Here is a 15793-nt window from a genome sequence, read left to right as displayed (position 1 = left end):
ACAAACTGTAAGGGGCTAATTAATTAAGATGAGCTATTATCAGCAGGAGAAAAAACTTTTGTAGTGATAATCAAGATGGCCCATTTAGACAGTTGACAAGAAGGTGTGAGGATACTTAACACAGGGAAATAGATTCAATATGTGTAATGACCCAGCCACTCCCAGTCTCTATTCAAACCCACGTTAATGGTATCTAGTTTGCATATTAATTCAAGCTCAGCAGTTTCTTGTTGGAGTCTGTTTTTGAAGCTTTTCTGTTGCAGAATTGCCACCCTTCAACCTCTCTGGCCACTCAGTAAAACACTGAAGTTTTCTCCTACCGGTTTTGAATGATATGATTCCTGATGTCAGATTTGTGTCCATTTATTCTTTTCCATACAGACTGTCCGGTTTGGCCAATGTACATGGCAGAGGGGCATTGCTGGCACATGATGGCATATATCACATTGGTAGATGTGCAGGTGAATGAGCCCCTGATGGCGTGGCTAATGTGATTAGGTCCTGTGATGGTGTCACTTGAATAAATATGTGGACAGAGTTGGCATCGGGCTTTGTTGCAAGGATAGGTTCCTGGCTTAGTGTTTTTGTTGTGTGATGTGTGGTTGCTGGTGAGTATTTGCTTCAGGTTGGGGGGCTGTCTGTAAGCAAGGACTGGCCTGTATCCCAAGATTTGTGAGAGTGAGGGATCGTCCTTCAGGATAGGTTGTAGATCTTTGATGATGCGTTGGAGAGGTTTTAGTTGGGGGCTGAAGGTGATGGCTAGCGGCATTCTGTTGTTTTCTTTGTTGGGCCTGTCCTGTAGTAGGTGACTTCTGGGTACCCATCTCACTCTCAGTCTGTTTCCTCACTTCCCCAGGTGGGTATTGTAGTTGTAAGAATGCTTGATAGAGATCTTGTAGGTGTTTGTCTCTGTCTGAGGGGTTGGAGCAAATATGGTTGTATCTTAGAGCTTGGCTGTAGACAATGGATCGTGTGGTGTGTCCTGGATGGAAGCTGGAGGCATGTAGGTAAGTATAGCGGTCAGAAGGTTTCCGATATAGGGTGGTGTTTATGTGACCATTGCTTATGAGCACAGTAGTGTCCAGGAAATGAACCGCTTGTGTGGATTGGTCTAGGCTGAGGTTGATGGTGGGATGGAAATTGTTGAAATCATGGTGGAATTCCTCAAGGGCTTCTTTTCCATGGGTCCAGATGATGAAGATGTCATCAATGTAACACAAGTAGAGTAGGGGTTTAGGGGGACGAGAGCTAAGGAAGCGTTGTTCTAAGTCAGCCATAAAAATGTTGGCATACTGTGGGGCCATGCGGGCACCCGTAGCAGTGCTGCTGACTTGAAGGTATATATTATCCCCAAATGTTAAATAGTTGTGGTTGAGGACGAAGTCACAAAGGTCAGCCACCAAGTTTGCCGTGACATTATCGGGGATACTGTTCCTGATAGCTTGTAGTCCATCATTGTGTGGAATGTTGGTGTAGAGGGCTTCTACATCCATCGTGGCCAGGATAGTGTTTTCTGGAAGAAGACAGATAGAATGTAGTTTCCTCAGGAAGTCAGTGGTGTCTCGAAGATAGCTGGGAGTGCTGGTAGTTTAGGGCCTGAGGAGAGAATCCACATAGCCAGACAATCCTGCTGTTAGGGTGCCAGTGCCTGAGATGATGGGGTGTCCAGGATTTCCAGATTTATGGATCTTGGGTAGCAAATAGAATACCCCTGGTCGGGGTTCTAGGCATGTGTCTGCACAGATCTGTTCCTATGCTTTTTCAGGGAGTTTCTTGAGCAGATGGTGTAGTTTCTTTTGGTAACCCTCAGTGGGGTCAGAGGGTAATGGCTTGTAGAAAGCGGTGTTGGAGAGCTGCCTAGCAGCCTCTTGTTCATATTCCGACCTATTCATGATGACGACAGCACCTCCTTTGTCAGCCTTTTTGATTATGGTGTCAGGGTTGTGGAGGCAGTTGATGGCTTTGTGTTCAGTATGGCTGAGGTTATGGGGCAAGTGATGCTGCTTTTCCACAATTTCAGCCCGTGCACGTCGATGGAAGCACTCTATGTAGAAGTCCAGTCTGTTGTTTCGACCTTCAGGAGGAGTCCACGCAGAATCCTTTTTTTTGTAGTGTTGGTAGGAAGGATTCTGTGGGTTAGTATGTTGTTCAGAGGTGTGTTGGAAATATTCTTTGAGTCGGAGATGTCGAAAGTAGGATTCTAGGTCACCACAGAACAGTATCGTGTTCGTGGGCCTGGAGGGACATAAGGAGAAGCCTTGAGATAGGACAGACTCTTCTGCCAGGCTAAGAGTATAGGTGGAAAGATTAACAATATTGTTGGGTGGCTTAAGGGAAATACTGTTGTGGCTCCTTGTTGCATGTAGCAGTTTAGATAGTTTAGTGTCCTTTTTCCTTTGTAGAGAAGCAAAGTTTATGTTGTAAATGGCTTGTCTAGTTTTTGTAAAATCTATCTATGAGGAAGTTTGTGTGGAAGGTTGTTTTTTTATGAGAGTATCCAGTTTTGAGAGCTCATTCTTAATCTTTCTTTGTTGGCTGTATAGGATGTTGATCAGGTGGTTTCGCAGTTTCTCTGAGAGTGTGTGACACAATCTCTCAGCATAGTCTGTGTGATATGTAGATTGTAATGGATTTTTAACCTTTAGTCCTTTTGGTATGATGTCCATCTGTTTGCTGTAGCCCACGAAAGCTTATGCTCTAATAAATTTGTTAGTCTCTAAGGTGCCACAAGTACTCCTGTTCTTTTTGCGAATACACACTAACATGGCTGCTACTCTGAAACTAAAAAATTTAACTGTGACCAGATGTTTAACATGGTTAACATTAACAACCAGAGGGAAGGAATACAAGCCAGAATATGGAAAGAACAGGTTAAAGAATATTTAGATAAGTTAGATGTATTCAAGTGGGCTGGGCCTGTCAAAATTCACCTTTGGGTACTTAAGAATGAGCTGAAGCAATCTCAGAACTGTTAGTGATTACCTTCAAGATCTCATGGAGGATGAGTGAAGTCCCAGAGAACTGGAGAATGGCAAACATACTACCTATAATTAAAAATGAAAACAAAAAGGACCTATGGAATTACAGACCCAGTCAGCATAACTTACGTGGAAAGATACTGGAACAAATTATTAAACAATCAGTTTGTATGTACCTAAAGAATAATAGTGTAGTAAGTAATAGCCAAAATTGATTTGTCAAGAACAAATCATGCCAGATCAACCTAATTTCCTTCTTTGACCAGTTTACTGACCCAGTGGATGGGGCTGGGGAAGCAGTCGACATGATTTATCTTGATTTTTATTAAGGCTTTTGACAGAGTCCAGTGTGACATTCTCATAAACGAACTAGGAAAAACTGGTTGAAAGAGTACTCAGAGTAGGTGTCAATGGTTCATTGTCAAACTGGATGGATGTATCCAATGTGGTCCCTCAAGAGTCTGTCTTGGGTCCGATACTATTCAATATTTTCATTAATGACTTGGATAATGGAGTGGATAGTATTCTTATTAAAATTTGTGGATGACACCAAGCCGGAAATGGTTGCAGGCACTTTGGAGGACAGATTTAGAATTCAAAATGACCTTGAGGAAGGAAGGAAAAATCAAAACTGGGGAATAACTGGCAAGGCAGTAGAGCTTCAGAAAAGGATTTGGGAGCTATAGTGGATCACAAATTGAATATAAAACAACAATATGATGCAGTTGCAAAAAGGGAAAATGTCATTCTGAGATGTATTAACAGGAGTGTTGTATGTAAGACACAAGAGGTAATTATCTGCTCTGCTTGGCACTGGTGAGGCTTCAGCTGGAGTATTTTGTTCAGTTTTGTGCATCACATTTTAAGAAAGATGCGGACAAATTGGAGAAATTCCAGAGGAGATTAAAAAAAAAAAGTTAAAGGTTTAGAAAACCTGACCTGTAGAAAGATTATGAACACTGGGAATATTTAGTTTTAAGAAGAGAAGATTGAGGGGGACTTCTATATGTTAAAGGCTGTTATAAAGGTGATCAACTGTTCTCTGTGTCCTCTGAAGGTAGGACAGGAAGTGATTGGCTCAGCATACAGCAAAGGAGATTTACGTTAGATATTAGGAAGAGCTTTCTAACTATAAGGGTAGTTAAGCTCTGGAGTAGGTTTCCATGGAAAGTTGTGGAATCCCCATCATTGGAGGTTTTTACGAACAGGTTAGATGAACACCTGTCAGGGATGGTCTAAGTTTAGTTGGTCCTGCCTCAGAGTGGGGGATGAACTATTTGACCTCTTGTGGTTCCTTTCAGCCCCCATTTCTGATTCTATATTAATTCACTCTCTCTGCTAAGCTAGGCCACGATCCAGAAAAACACTTAAGCACATGCTTAACTTTAAACATGTGAGTAGTTCCATTGGACGTCTTTAAGTGGTTTTGTTGGATCAGGACCACAGCCAGCAAGGGTATCATCAGTTATTGTGGCATGGGGAGGGGATGTGTGATGCACATGACAGTCCTGTAAGAACTGACCTAAATCCTCAGCTTATTCACAAATGGTAGCAATGTTTAGTCACTGCTGAAGTCATGCTAGTGACATGGAGGTGAAAGGCTCTGTAGTTAGTTAATCCTTCTGAGCCAGTGATGAAGAAATAATGAGTTGAGGGGGTTTTTTGGTCACCGGGAAGGCTTGCAGGAAGCAGCTGTCAGTTCAGTGAGTAAGCCTCAGGGATTTAGGGATTGCTTCCAGCAAAAATAAATGATATGTACATGGAATGTTCATTTGCAGCAAGGGGTTGATCCTGCAACTCAGATCCTCCCAGGACTATGGCCAAAGGGCATTCATACAGTTTGTATAGGAAAGAGCACCTATACGTTCATCATTTCCAGAAGGCAAACCCACTTCTTGGGTTTTCTGGGGTTTCAGTGCATTCAAAATATTTTCTTGTTGTATGAGCCTGAGTTGGAGATCAGAAGAGTCCCTGTTGTAATTTGATCCTAATCCATTGGCTTGCAAGATAATGAGCTAAATTTTGCTCTGTTACATCATTCTAAATTCAGGATGCAGTTGTGAGCAGAATGTAGCCCTTTAACTTTTAATTTCCAGCCCCCCCCATAGATTCTGGGTGTTTATAAGATGGTCTCCAGAGGGGACATTTTAAAAGTACACCATGGGCCAGATCCTCAGCAGATGTAAATACATATAACTCCATTGTCTTCTGTGAAACTATACTGATTTATACCAGCTGAGGACCTGGCCTTCTATACAAGGCTGGACTGCTGGAATATGCAATCTTTTGGAGATAAATAACCAATGGGGGATTCTGAAGGGCAGCATTTATATCTGGCGAAATAGACCTATTACACAGAATGGAGTAGCTGGAATTATTAAAACTGGTGGTCTGTTGACAAGTTGAATAAATCATTGGAATACACTATAATAAAGTCCTGCTTCCATTCAGAGTATCCACCTCTTGGGCTTCCTTCCTATAAAAATGGTTTGTCCTATAATATCAATTCAGGAGGACAATAGGAAACTGAAACTTAGGGCTCTAAGTAATGCTATGCAAACTTTTCCTTGTAGCATATTCTTCTTGAGGATTTATCTGGGACTACCTACGGTAGGCATAGCTCTTTATGTTGTACATGAAAGTGGCATAGGCCTAATTATAAACTGTCCCTCTACAACCAGGTTACAGTATTAAGTGTAATATCTCTATCAGTAGCTCAATAATGTAAATGCCTCAACATGAAGGCAATATAAAGTATTTTAAGATTAAGAAACAAAATACATCCTTAGAAATAAGCAACAGCATTTTAAAAATTATGGCATGTAAAGAACTGGTTCTGAAAAAGATGACAATCACGTTTCAGCAATGTCTCCTGATGTTTCTGTCTGACCAGAATTTGAATCCGTCCATATGGGTTAACAGATATACATGCAGTGAAATTAAACCAGCAAGTCCATCTGTTCCCCAAATACCTCCAATAGGCCATTCTTCATGAGGTATCTTTGTTTAGTCTTGCAGACCCCTACTTCTCAACTTCTTTTGCTCCACAGATGAAAAGAAGTGTTCGTGCGTTCTCTGTACAAGTTCCTGAATGGTCTTTTTCAGTCCAATACATTTTTTGTTGGGATATAATATGATCCTGTGGTTTCACCCAGTCAGTGAAAGGCAAGATATTTTTCATGTCTTAGAAGAAAAATAACTTAAAACATTTCCTTTATTGGATTATGTGCTTTCATAATATGTATATTATACCACAATCAAAAATATGGCACATTTTGTAGTTTTCAGTGAGACACATCCATACATGTTAAGAAGATGTTTTTTCCTGAGTCATTCATCGTGATTTTATCTTAGATATGACATGCATAGTCATATTTATTGGTTAATTTGAACAATTCGGTATCTCAAGTACAAGATCTGACAGCAGTTTTGTTCATTGTAATTCTTGCTGCATTGAGACCACCAAAAGAAATACCTAGAATGAAATTTTAGACTGGGATTTTGTGGAAATTTTGAGCCTTTTGAAAATCTTAGCTTAGTTTCTTGCTTGGTGGCTTTCTTTCCTCATTACTGTGACAACCTGTGTAAATTGCTTGACCAATCAATATGTGCGCGCGCTCTCTAAAATCCTTTAAAGACTCCCTAGTTTCCATAACAATGTCATTGATGAACATTTAGAAACGAGATTATTTTGAGAGTGCTCTTAGATTAGCTTGAACCACAGAAAAGGTCATGTTTGTTGATAATCATGCAGCTATTCATTGGTTGAGCTCATCTGGTCTGATTGTGAATTGTTTCTTAATTTTGATAAATCAGTCTAATGTTTTAATCAGATTGGATGAAGATATTGCTTGCAGCCTTAAACAAAGTTGTTTCCATGCAAAATGTCCTGTAATTTCCCATGGTTTCTGGTGGGTCATTAATCAACATTCATGATAGTTACCCTTGGGTAACTAGTGGTGTTCCCCAAGAGTCAGTTCTAGGACCAATCCTATTCAACTTATTCATAAATGATCTGGAGAAAGGGGTAAACAGTGAGATGGCAAAGTTTGTAGATGATACTAAACTGCTCAAGATAGTTAAGACCAAAGCAGACTGTGAAGAACTTCAAAAAGATCTCACAAAACTAAATGATTGGGCAACAAAATGACAAATGAAATTTAATGTGGATAAATGTAAAGTAGTGCACATTGGAAAAAATATCCCCAGTTATACATACAATATGATGGGGGCTAATTTAGCTACAACTAATCAGGAGAAAGATCTTGGAGTCATTGTGGATAGTTCTCTGAAGATGTCCCCGGAGTGTGCAGTGACAGTCAAAAAAGCAAACGGGATGTAAGGAATAATTAAAAAAGGGATAGGGAATAAGACGGAAATATAAATCCATGGTATGCCCACATCTTGAATACTGCGTACAGTTGTGGTCCCCTCATCTCAAAAAAAGATATACTGGCATTAGAAAAGGTTCAGAAAAGGCAACTAAAATGATTAGGGGTTTGGAATGGGTCCCATATGAGGAGAGATTAAAGAGGCTAGGACTTTTCATCTTGGAAAAGAGGAGGCTAAGGGAGATATGATAGAAGTATATAAAATCATGAGTGGTGTGGAGAAAGTGAATAAGGAAAAGCTATTTACTTGTTCCCATAATATAAGAACTAAGGGCCACCAAATGAAATTAATGGACAGCAGGTTTAAAACAAATAAAAGGAAGAAGTTCTTCACTCAACGCACAGTCAACCTGTGGAACTCATTGCCTGAGGAGGTTGTGAAGGCTAGGACTATAACAGGGTTTAAAAGAGAACTGGATAAATTCATGGAGGCTAAGTTAATTAATGGCTATTAGCCAGGATGGGTAAGGAATGATGTCCCTAGCCTCTGTTTGTCAGAGGGTAGAGATGGATGGCAGGAGAGAGATCACTTGATCGTTACCTGTTAGGTTCACTCCCTCTGGGGCACCTGGCATTGGCCACTGTTGGTAGTCAGGATACTGGGCTGGATGGACCTTTGGTCTGACCCAGTATGGCCACTTTTATATTCTTATGTTCTTATAATCTATAAGAGAGGCGCTGACCTGCAGTTTAGATCCTTAGGTTACAAATCCTGCCTGTTTAATATCAAGAGTGATTTTTTTTAAGGGGGAATTTTAATTACTCTGCTGCTTACCCCTTATTTATTTATAAAAGGGAGACTCCTTTGTTTGCTACCATTTCCATGTCAAGTGCTGTCATTATAAAATAATATCTTAAAAATAGAATTTATAGGGTGATGAGTCTGTTGTGATGTGGCCATAGGTGTTGCTTCCATTTAATGGAAATAGTGATGTCCATTCGTGTATCTTCCTTTTCACCCTGCATTCACAGTAGGGATAAAAGCTCTTAAATGTTGATCAGAATCTCAGATGTATCCTACTTTCTTGAACGATTGCAGAGCTATTTAATATCACTATGAAATATTGCATTATATTATCAATGTATGCAGTAAGCTAGAGAAATAGTGCATATCATTACATGTCTTTCTTTTCTTCCTAAACTCTCTATGCCACCTCCTTTCTTTACTGCTGTTGATACATTCACTGTCCTTCCCATCTCCCGGACTTGAAATCATCAGGCGATCTTCTTTCCCTTCCTTCCTGTTCTCCCTCCTTTCCCTGCCCTCACTGCATCCAGTTTCTCTCTAAGGTTTTGTTACTTCTTCCTCCTAATATAACCAAAACCCTCTCTTCATTTACTATTGGCGTCACTAAACCCTTACTCCAAACCCTCTATTGCAAACTTCTATGAGTCTCCTTCTTGTCACTTCTCCCACTTCAGTCTATCCAAGATAAATTGCCTCCATTCTGAATACATTATCTCCTCTATTCTGTCACTCACTCTCTATGTGCGACAGCATCAAATTCAGGCTAGGTTTCAAAGGCCTATGTAATATTGTCCCAGCTATGTCCTTGCTCTCATTTCCTTTTTCCTCCTATGCGCCTTACAATCCTGCCTGCTCACTGCTGCCTTTCTGGTGTCTCTTACCAATTCTTGGCTTCATGCGTTCACTGCCTCCTGTGCTTGGGACATTGCTCAATTTCTTGTTTACAAAATGTCTTCTCTCCTTCATGTCCCTGTTGATAACACACTTATTCAAAGAATCTTTTCTCCCATGGTCTCTCTTGACCTCATATGTCCTCCTCCCTCCTTGCTATTATGACCTGAGTTTTATGTTGTCTATGTGTTGGCTTTGTGAACTCTTCAGGGCAGGGACCATGCAACTTTTATGTTCTGTGTGAAGCACCACATGCCTTTGTGTGGGGTGGTCTGAGGAGCTTGCATGTGTAGGCCCTGTTCTGTGTATAAAGAGGTTTTAATGTCTAGAGCTCCCAGTCCAGTTTTTTCCCAAAAACATTTGTGTTGACTAAGGGCCAGATATTGTACTTATATGGGCAAAACTCCCATTGAGATCAGTAGGAGCTTTGCCTGAGTAAGCAGTTCAGCAAAAAGCTTCAAATGAGCACTAATAATACAATTCTAAATGCACACGTATTAGTAAGACCAGTTTAAATTCCAATATTATGTGATTCTGCAGGAGTAGACGTGAGAGCTTTATAGAACTGGAAATGAGAGATTCCTGGCTTCCTAATAGGTCGCACAATATTCACTCCTAGCTCCAGAAAATCTCAAGGAATCAGATTTTTAAACTGTGACACTTTTAGGTATCAAAAACTATTTTTTAGAGTAGTGGGGGTTATGGCTACCTGTGAGCCTTAGATATAGTTGACACCTGACTGTAAAGTAAGAGGGATATAAATAATCTTTAATTTATATGTTGCATACACAGAATACATGATGGTGTGATATGATGATTCATTGGCTTCTCTGTGGTTCCAATATGCATTTGGTCAGCCCAAATTCATATTTCAGAATAACCAGTGATTTAAGTAAACACATGTTAATCGTAGAATTCCTGTATTGTTCCTTGCAGAATTACAGCCTAGATGGCTTTTTGTGTGTCTGATTCAATATTTAGCCAAGATTTACATCCAATCTGACCTGCATGCAAACTACTTTTTAATCACTTTTGCTTGTGCTATATCCTTCTGAGCATAGTCTCACAGCCCTTTTGGGGAAATGAGGAGATTCATGATCTCTCACTGCTGTAGCATTTCTAATCATCGCCTCCAATGTTAGCACAAATTTTACTTTGAACCCATATGTAGGACAGACGTTTGAATAAGTCCTTGTAAGGTTTTGAGTACACGCTTGCTTGTAGCACTCACTGTTTCTAGGAGTCTGATAAGGATAAAAGCTCAACTATCCTACAAATGCAGTTATCCATTAAAATATTAAAGCAGCTGACACCATCAGAGGGGATGAAAAGATGTGAGGGTTCTGAAATGCAGTGAAATAACCAAATGCTAGGCGTTGTTGGCATTAAAGAAAGGGCCAAAAGAATATAGAATAGAACAGCATATAGGAATGTGTTTGTTCGTGAACATGAAAAGATTAAAGTCTCTTTAGACATATATCAGGAAGAACTGGCCTGGGGACCATTTGGAAAAGGATGATGATGAAAGAGAGTGTGCTCAAGGAAAGAGATCCAAGGGAAGGGACATAAAAATGAAATGACTGGACATAAAGGAACAGTTGAGCCCCATGGCTGAGTAGGGGAAACATTCCGTAGGTCAGAATCCTAAATGATGGCAATTGTGTTGTGTTATCTGCCCACACAGATGAGGAAGGGACACTATGACAAGGGTTTCAAAAAATTATCAATAGAAACAAACTCGACAAGAAGGCAAAGAATACTTGGCTTGTCAGAGGTGGGTCTGTTTTGCTTTCTTTGTGCCTTATTTATGCATGTAGCTATTACATGAATAAAATCTTTGACTTGGTAAGGTTGCTCAGGAGAGTCAGAATTTGCAGATTCAAGCCCTTATTTCCACTTTGGCAATTTGTGAAAAAACTCTATGGATGTCATGATTGAGCCTGTTTATGTGAACAACTCTTTCCTTTTGACTTTGGGGACCAGATGGTGGGTATAAGACATTGCCTGTGTTTGAGGTAAGGGGTGAGGAGGGGTTGCACACACCTGAATCCCTGGAGGGATTCTATCTGAATAAGTGGCAGTTGCTCTTATGGATCTATGGTAGTGCACTCTGGAGCAGGAGTTCTGCCACCTGCAACATATGCTGTTCACGAGGCTGGTCACTCTCTTCTGGATGAGACAGAGAGATGTGGGGCTATGGCCACCATTGGAAGGACATCACTAGTGCTAGGTTGACTGCGCAGGGGCTTCCATCCCATTCTCTTTCCCTCTATATGCCCCACACATCCAGGATAGGGTCAGCACCAGTCTGGCCCTCAACAAAGTACCTATCATACTGGTCTTGATTCAAAACTCATAGAAGTCAATGGGAGTCATTCCATTGACTTTCACTGAGCTTTGGGTCAGGCCCACTAATAGAATGACAGTACTTTATATACATATATATATATATATATAGGTATATATTGTGACACATTCAGACCAGAGAGTGGTGGAAGGCAGGTGTGGTAGCCCTAGAATGCTAAAGGTCCTTTTCCCTATGAGTTGAAAAGGAGCTACCTCAGATCAGCTAGGTACACTTGAATCCAATTAAGGGCAACTTCTGACCTTTGAAAAACCCATCTTCTCATGAGAAAAGGAGGGAGGGACTCTGGGGAAGGACTGGCATCCAGAGGCCGGCATCATAAGACAGCACCCCAGAGTGGGGCAGGGAAAGGTTTTCTATTACTGTGTTGCAAGGGTTTTTTTGTTTTGTTTTGACTGAAGAGTACTGCTTGGGCCTACCCTCAGGCCCACTTTGTAAATATTGGAAAATAAAACCTGAGTGAGGAATACAAACTCTCTGGAGTGGGGCTGATTTACTCCAGGTCCTTCTGTGTGCTTCCCCCTCCCCCCCCCCAACCCACCCACACATCGCCAGAGGGGGAAATGCTGAGCCCGGCAAGCTGAAGGAGGTATAAAGTACGTGTAAAGACATATTTAAGATATTGAACCGTAAGTATTTGTGATATATTAGGATTGCCAATCATGGGATATGGGTAAAAAGTGTCCATAAAAACAGCCAAAATAAAACTGCACCTGTTCATGGACAGCCATAGAGTTTTTACAGTGGAAAATAGGCAAAGAAAGCAGTGGAATTACATAATATGAGAATAAAGTTCTCTGGTCTTTTCATCTGCAAAGGCGAGAGAAGACTCTTTCTGAGAATCATAAATCTGGTTCTGTTTACTATTGTACTTCCTTCTCTTTTGCCCTCCAGGTTGAAAAAGAATAATTTAGCTAGTCAAAGTTGAGTGTCAAGCAGCAATTGCTGGTTGAGTTTTATCAGATTTTTTCATTTAATTGTTCCATAAGAGCCAATAATGTGTTTTCTAGTGTGCTAGGATTTAGCAATGCCCGAAGCAAATTCATTCTCCAACCCTTCCACTGATGGAGTCTTCACAGCTCTATTTCTGTGGTTTTGGCATTAAGCAAATTGTAGATGTATCTCTTCCCTTGCCAGACATAATGAGCCATATCCTCCGCTGGTGTAAATCTCCATAGCTCTGATGTCTAGACCTGATCAAAAAATGAAGAAATAAGTTTGCAAATAAATAAAATAAAAATGAAAATTTGACATCGTTTCTATTTTGCAAAGTTCAAAATTGAATACTTTTTTTTTCAAAATATTTCTTCAGTAAACTGAATTTTGAAACTTTTGTTTTTTCCCTATTCATACCGCCCCCCCCTTTTGTCACTTAGTTCAATAAAATGAATGATGACTAGGGGTTTTTTCTTGTAGTACTCACTAACTTTTCCAAAATTGATTAAGTTTTCAGAAGTTGACTGGAAAAAGAAAATGCTGCATGAATGCTTACACATGCGAGTTGAGTATTCAGTTCCCATGAATGCTCATGCAGTAAAACTTAATCACACAAATGTATGTAGCAAGCAAGCACAAGCATACCCAAACTGAATTCATATTAAAATCCAAGCAATTATCCAGGCACTTTTTTGTATTGTTTGGCAGTAATCATCTAGTTCTAATAGTGAATGACAGAAATGTGTGAAACTAAAGTGGCTTTTGTTCAAAGGGGGAGGAGGGAATACTTTTTTATTTAGTTTTGGGCCACCTGAATTGTACAATTAGTTTGGAACCCCAAAACTATAACGTGATCCAGATTTGCTGCAAGCTTATTTCAGCTTCACCAAAAGCTTTGTTGACATCGGCGACACTGTTTCAGCATTGAGCGTAGCAGCCATGTTATTAGCCTCTTAGAGTTGGTAGGCAACTTCCACCTTTTCGTGTTCTCTGTATGTATATATATATCTTCTTACTATATGTTCCATTCTATGCATCCGATGAAGTGGGCTGTAGCCCACAAAAGCTTTTGCTCAAATAAATTTGTTAGTCTCTAAGGTGCCACAAGTACTCCTGTTCTTTTTACTGTTTCAGGATGAAAGTTATTCCTCCGTAGAAGACCCACACAAGTTCTATAAATTGCTTAAATCCCAAGTAAACCCAATTTTGAGTGGGGCCTGGTGTGAAAGAAATAGCTCAAATGAGAATTTGGCTCAGCATAAACTTTAATTGTTTTTTTTAAATGAAATGTATGTTGATAAGATATGAAAGCAACTCTTTGCTTCACAGTCAGAAATCACTAGGTATTAATCATGATCTTGCCCATGCACCCTGATAGTAGGTTCTCTAATTTTTTTGGGTGGGAACCTGTCATGGACTAATTAAATTTATTTCCAGTATTTTGAGAGAATATATGTGTGGGCAAATGACAAACTTGCTGACTAGGCTGTTAACTATTTTTGTGAGTCTGCTTAGGCCTACAGTGAACACTGATGAAGGTTAATTGTGCGCTGACTTATAAAAGGAATTGCATAGGATGCATGTCAACACAGTATTTGACACTTAAGCTCTAAACATCTTGATTTTTTTGAACTTTCTCTTAATTAATATTGCATCAATGTCTTTTCCCTGCCCTGGATATCCACCCATGTAGCATCATGTCATCAGTGAATGCAAGGACAATAGTTGGTATCATTAGATTGCCCAAACCAAACCAAACCCGTCTCACCTTCTTTATCAATATATTTATAGCACTAAAGAATGTGACTAGTATTCTGATGGAATAACTAATGCTGGGTTGAGAGTAGGAGGCTTGCAATGTGAACTTTGTCCTCACTGTACAGAAAATGATAATGGAATAGAACACATTGCAGTCTGTTTGACTACTTAGAGGTACTTGCCTCTCACTTCCAGTTCTGGTATGCAGGACTGAGCAAACCAAGTGAATATTTCTCTGCAGAAAATGGAAGACTGTTCAAGGCTTAACTTTCACAGTGCAATTCAGAAGTAGGCTGTTTCTGCAAACGTATTTTTGAGTCATTCAGGACTTTGTTTTGAAGCTTGAATTTGGCACTGTGCCAGAGTCCATAAAACTCTTTTTTTTTGTGTGTGTGTGTTTCCAAAAAAAAAAAAAAAAATCCTTGCACTGTCAGGCTCATAACGAACTGTAATATTTTAATTGCTTCTCTGAAAATGATGTTTACTGCCTGAATGAACAGCCATGTTAATCAGAATATTTCAAACAAATTATCTAAATGAGCTAGTTATAATTAAACAGTGCTATCCAGTGGAGTGGTTGTTCTCATGAGAAAATTGACAGTTAGAATATTAAGCATTCTAAGGCAAAACCAAGAAGAGATGATCTTGACAAGGTCAGTTTTTGAATTGTAACGCTCACTTTATGGAGTATTGGCATTGTCATTTAAAAACAAACAAGCAAATAAAAAAATCCTCCCAATGAACTCTTCTCCTTGCCCCAACCCATCAAAATCACACTGTTTGAATTCTATGGCCATGTATCACAGTTGATTGTGACAGCAAAGTTTTGATTATATAACTGAATATATTATGATCTATTGTTTTTAATAATAGAATAAGTGAAAGGGATTTCTCTAACTAAAGATGGATTTAAAGGAATTAATGATGGAAAACAAGGGAGGGTGGCGGATAGACAGTGGAAGACGCAGACTTGGGGCTTGTTCCTATGCTCATTGAGGGCAATAGAGAAACTTTCATTGACTTCCATGCATGTACTATCAGTTACTTAACCCTCCATCCTGCAAGATATGGAGCACCTTTGGTTCCCATTGAAGTCAATGAGCATTAAAGGTGTTCAGCATCTTGCAAGATGGGGCCTTACATTACTAACTTTTTTGCAGTGATTTTAATCCCAAAAGAATCCCATCTGTTATTCAGTCCACTAAACCTATTGTTTGTTTACTATTATTGTATTAATGTAAATGAAGTTAATACCAGAAGCTTCCATCAGGATTGTGGCCCTGTTGTGCTAGGTGCAGTAAAAAGCACAAAGAGCTGATAGCAGCCACCCTTTATATTTCAGGACAGTTGACTATTTGCTCAGAAGCTGATGAGATCGGTCCCTGTGACTTTTTTGGGGGGGGAAATCACCCAGATCATTTGCTAATTACTACAGGGGAAACTGAATTAAAGTTATTGATACCTATATGAACCTGTACTTTCACATTTTTCAAATCCAGAGTTTTTGCTGTAGTGTGTAGAATACAAAGTATACAGTTAGGACACAGTACTCAGTTGGGGTCTTGCATTCAGTGCATGAAAAATCCAGGCATATACCAAGTTTTAATCATAGGCTTTAAGAGTCTTTGTTTTTTTCAGTTGAAAGATTTATATGCTGGAGTGATAAAATGGAAAATAAATATGTAATGTTCAAATCATCAAAGGGTCAAAAAGATGGCATTTGCCG

The 15793-nt window shown here is 39.7% G+C and overlaps 1 protein-coding gene across 11 annotated transcripts in view; it reads left to right on the top strand.

Moving 5' to 3' along the window:
- Nucleotides 1-15793, top strand: part of MAPK10 (mitogen-activated protein kinase 10) — a 241583-nt gene that overhangs the window by 123982 nt on the left and 101808 nt on the right. For 3 of the 11 annotated variants that reach the window (XM_074950544.1, XM_074950534.1, XM_074950541.1), the window contains exon 4: nt 10693-10782. The exons of 6 other annotated variants lie outside the window; for them this stretch is intronic. In XM_074950544.1, coding sequence (XP_074806645.1) covers nt 10693-10782 — 90 coding nt within the window. Of the gene's footprint in view, nt 1-10692; nt 10783-15793 lie in introns of those variants that run through there. 2 more of the 11 variants (XM_074950538.1, XM_074950533.1) reach the window with 1 other exon arrangement.

This window comes from Natator depressus, chromosome 4, assembly GCF_965152275.1.
Source record: "Natator depressus isolate rNatDep1 chromosome 4, rNatDep2.hap1, whole genome shotgun sequence".
NCBI lineage: Eukaryota > Metazoa > Chordata > Testudines > Cheloniidae > Natator > Natator depressus.
This window is presented reverse-complemented; position numbering and strand designations above follow the sequence as displayed.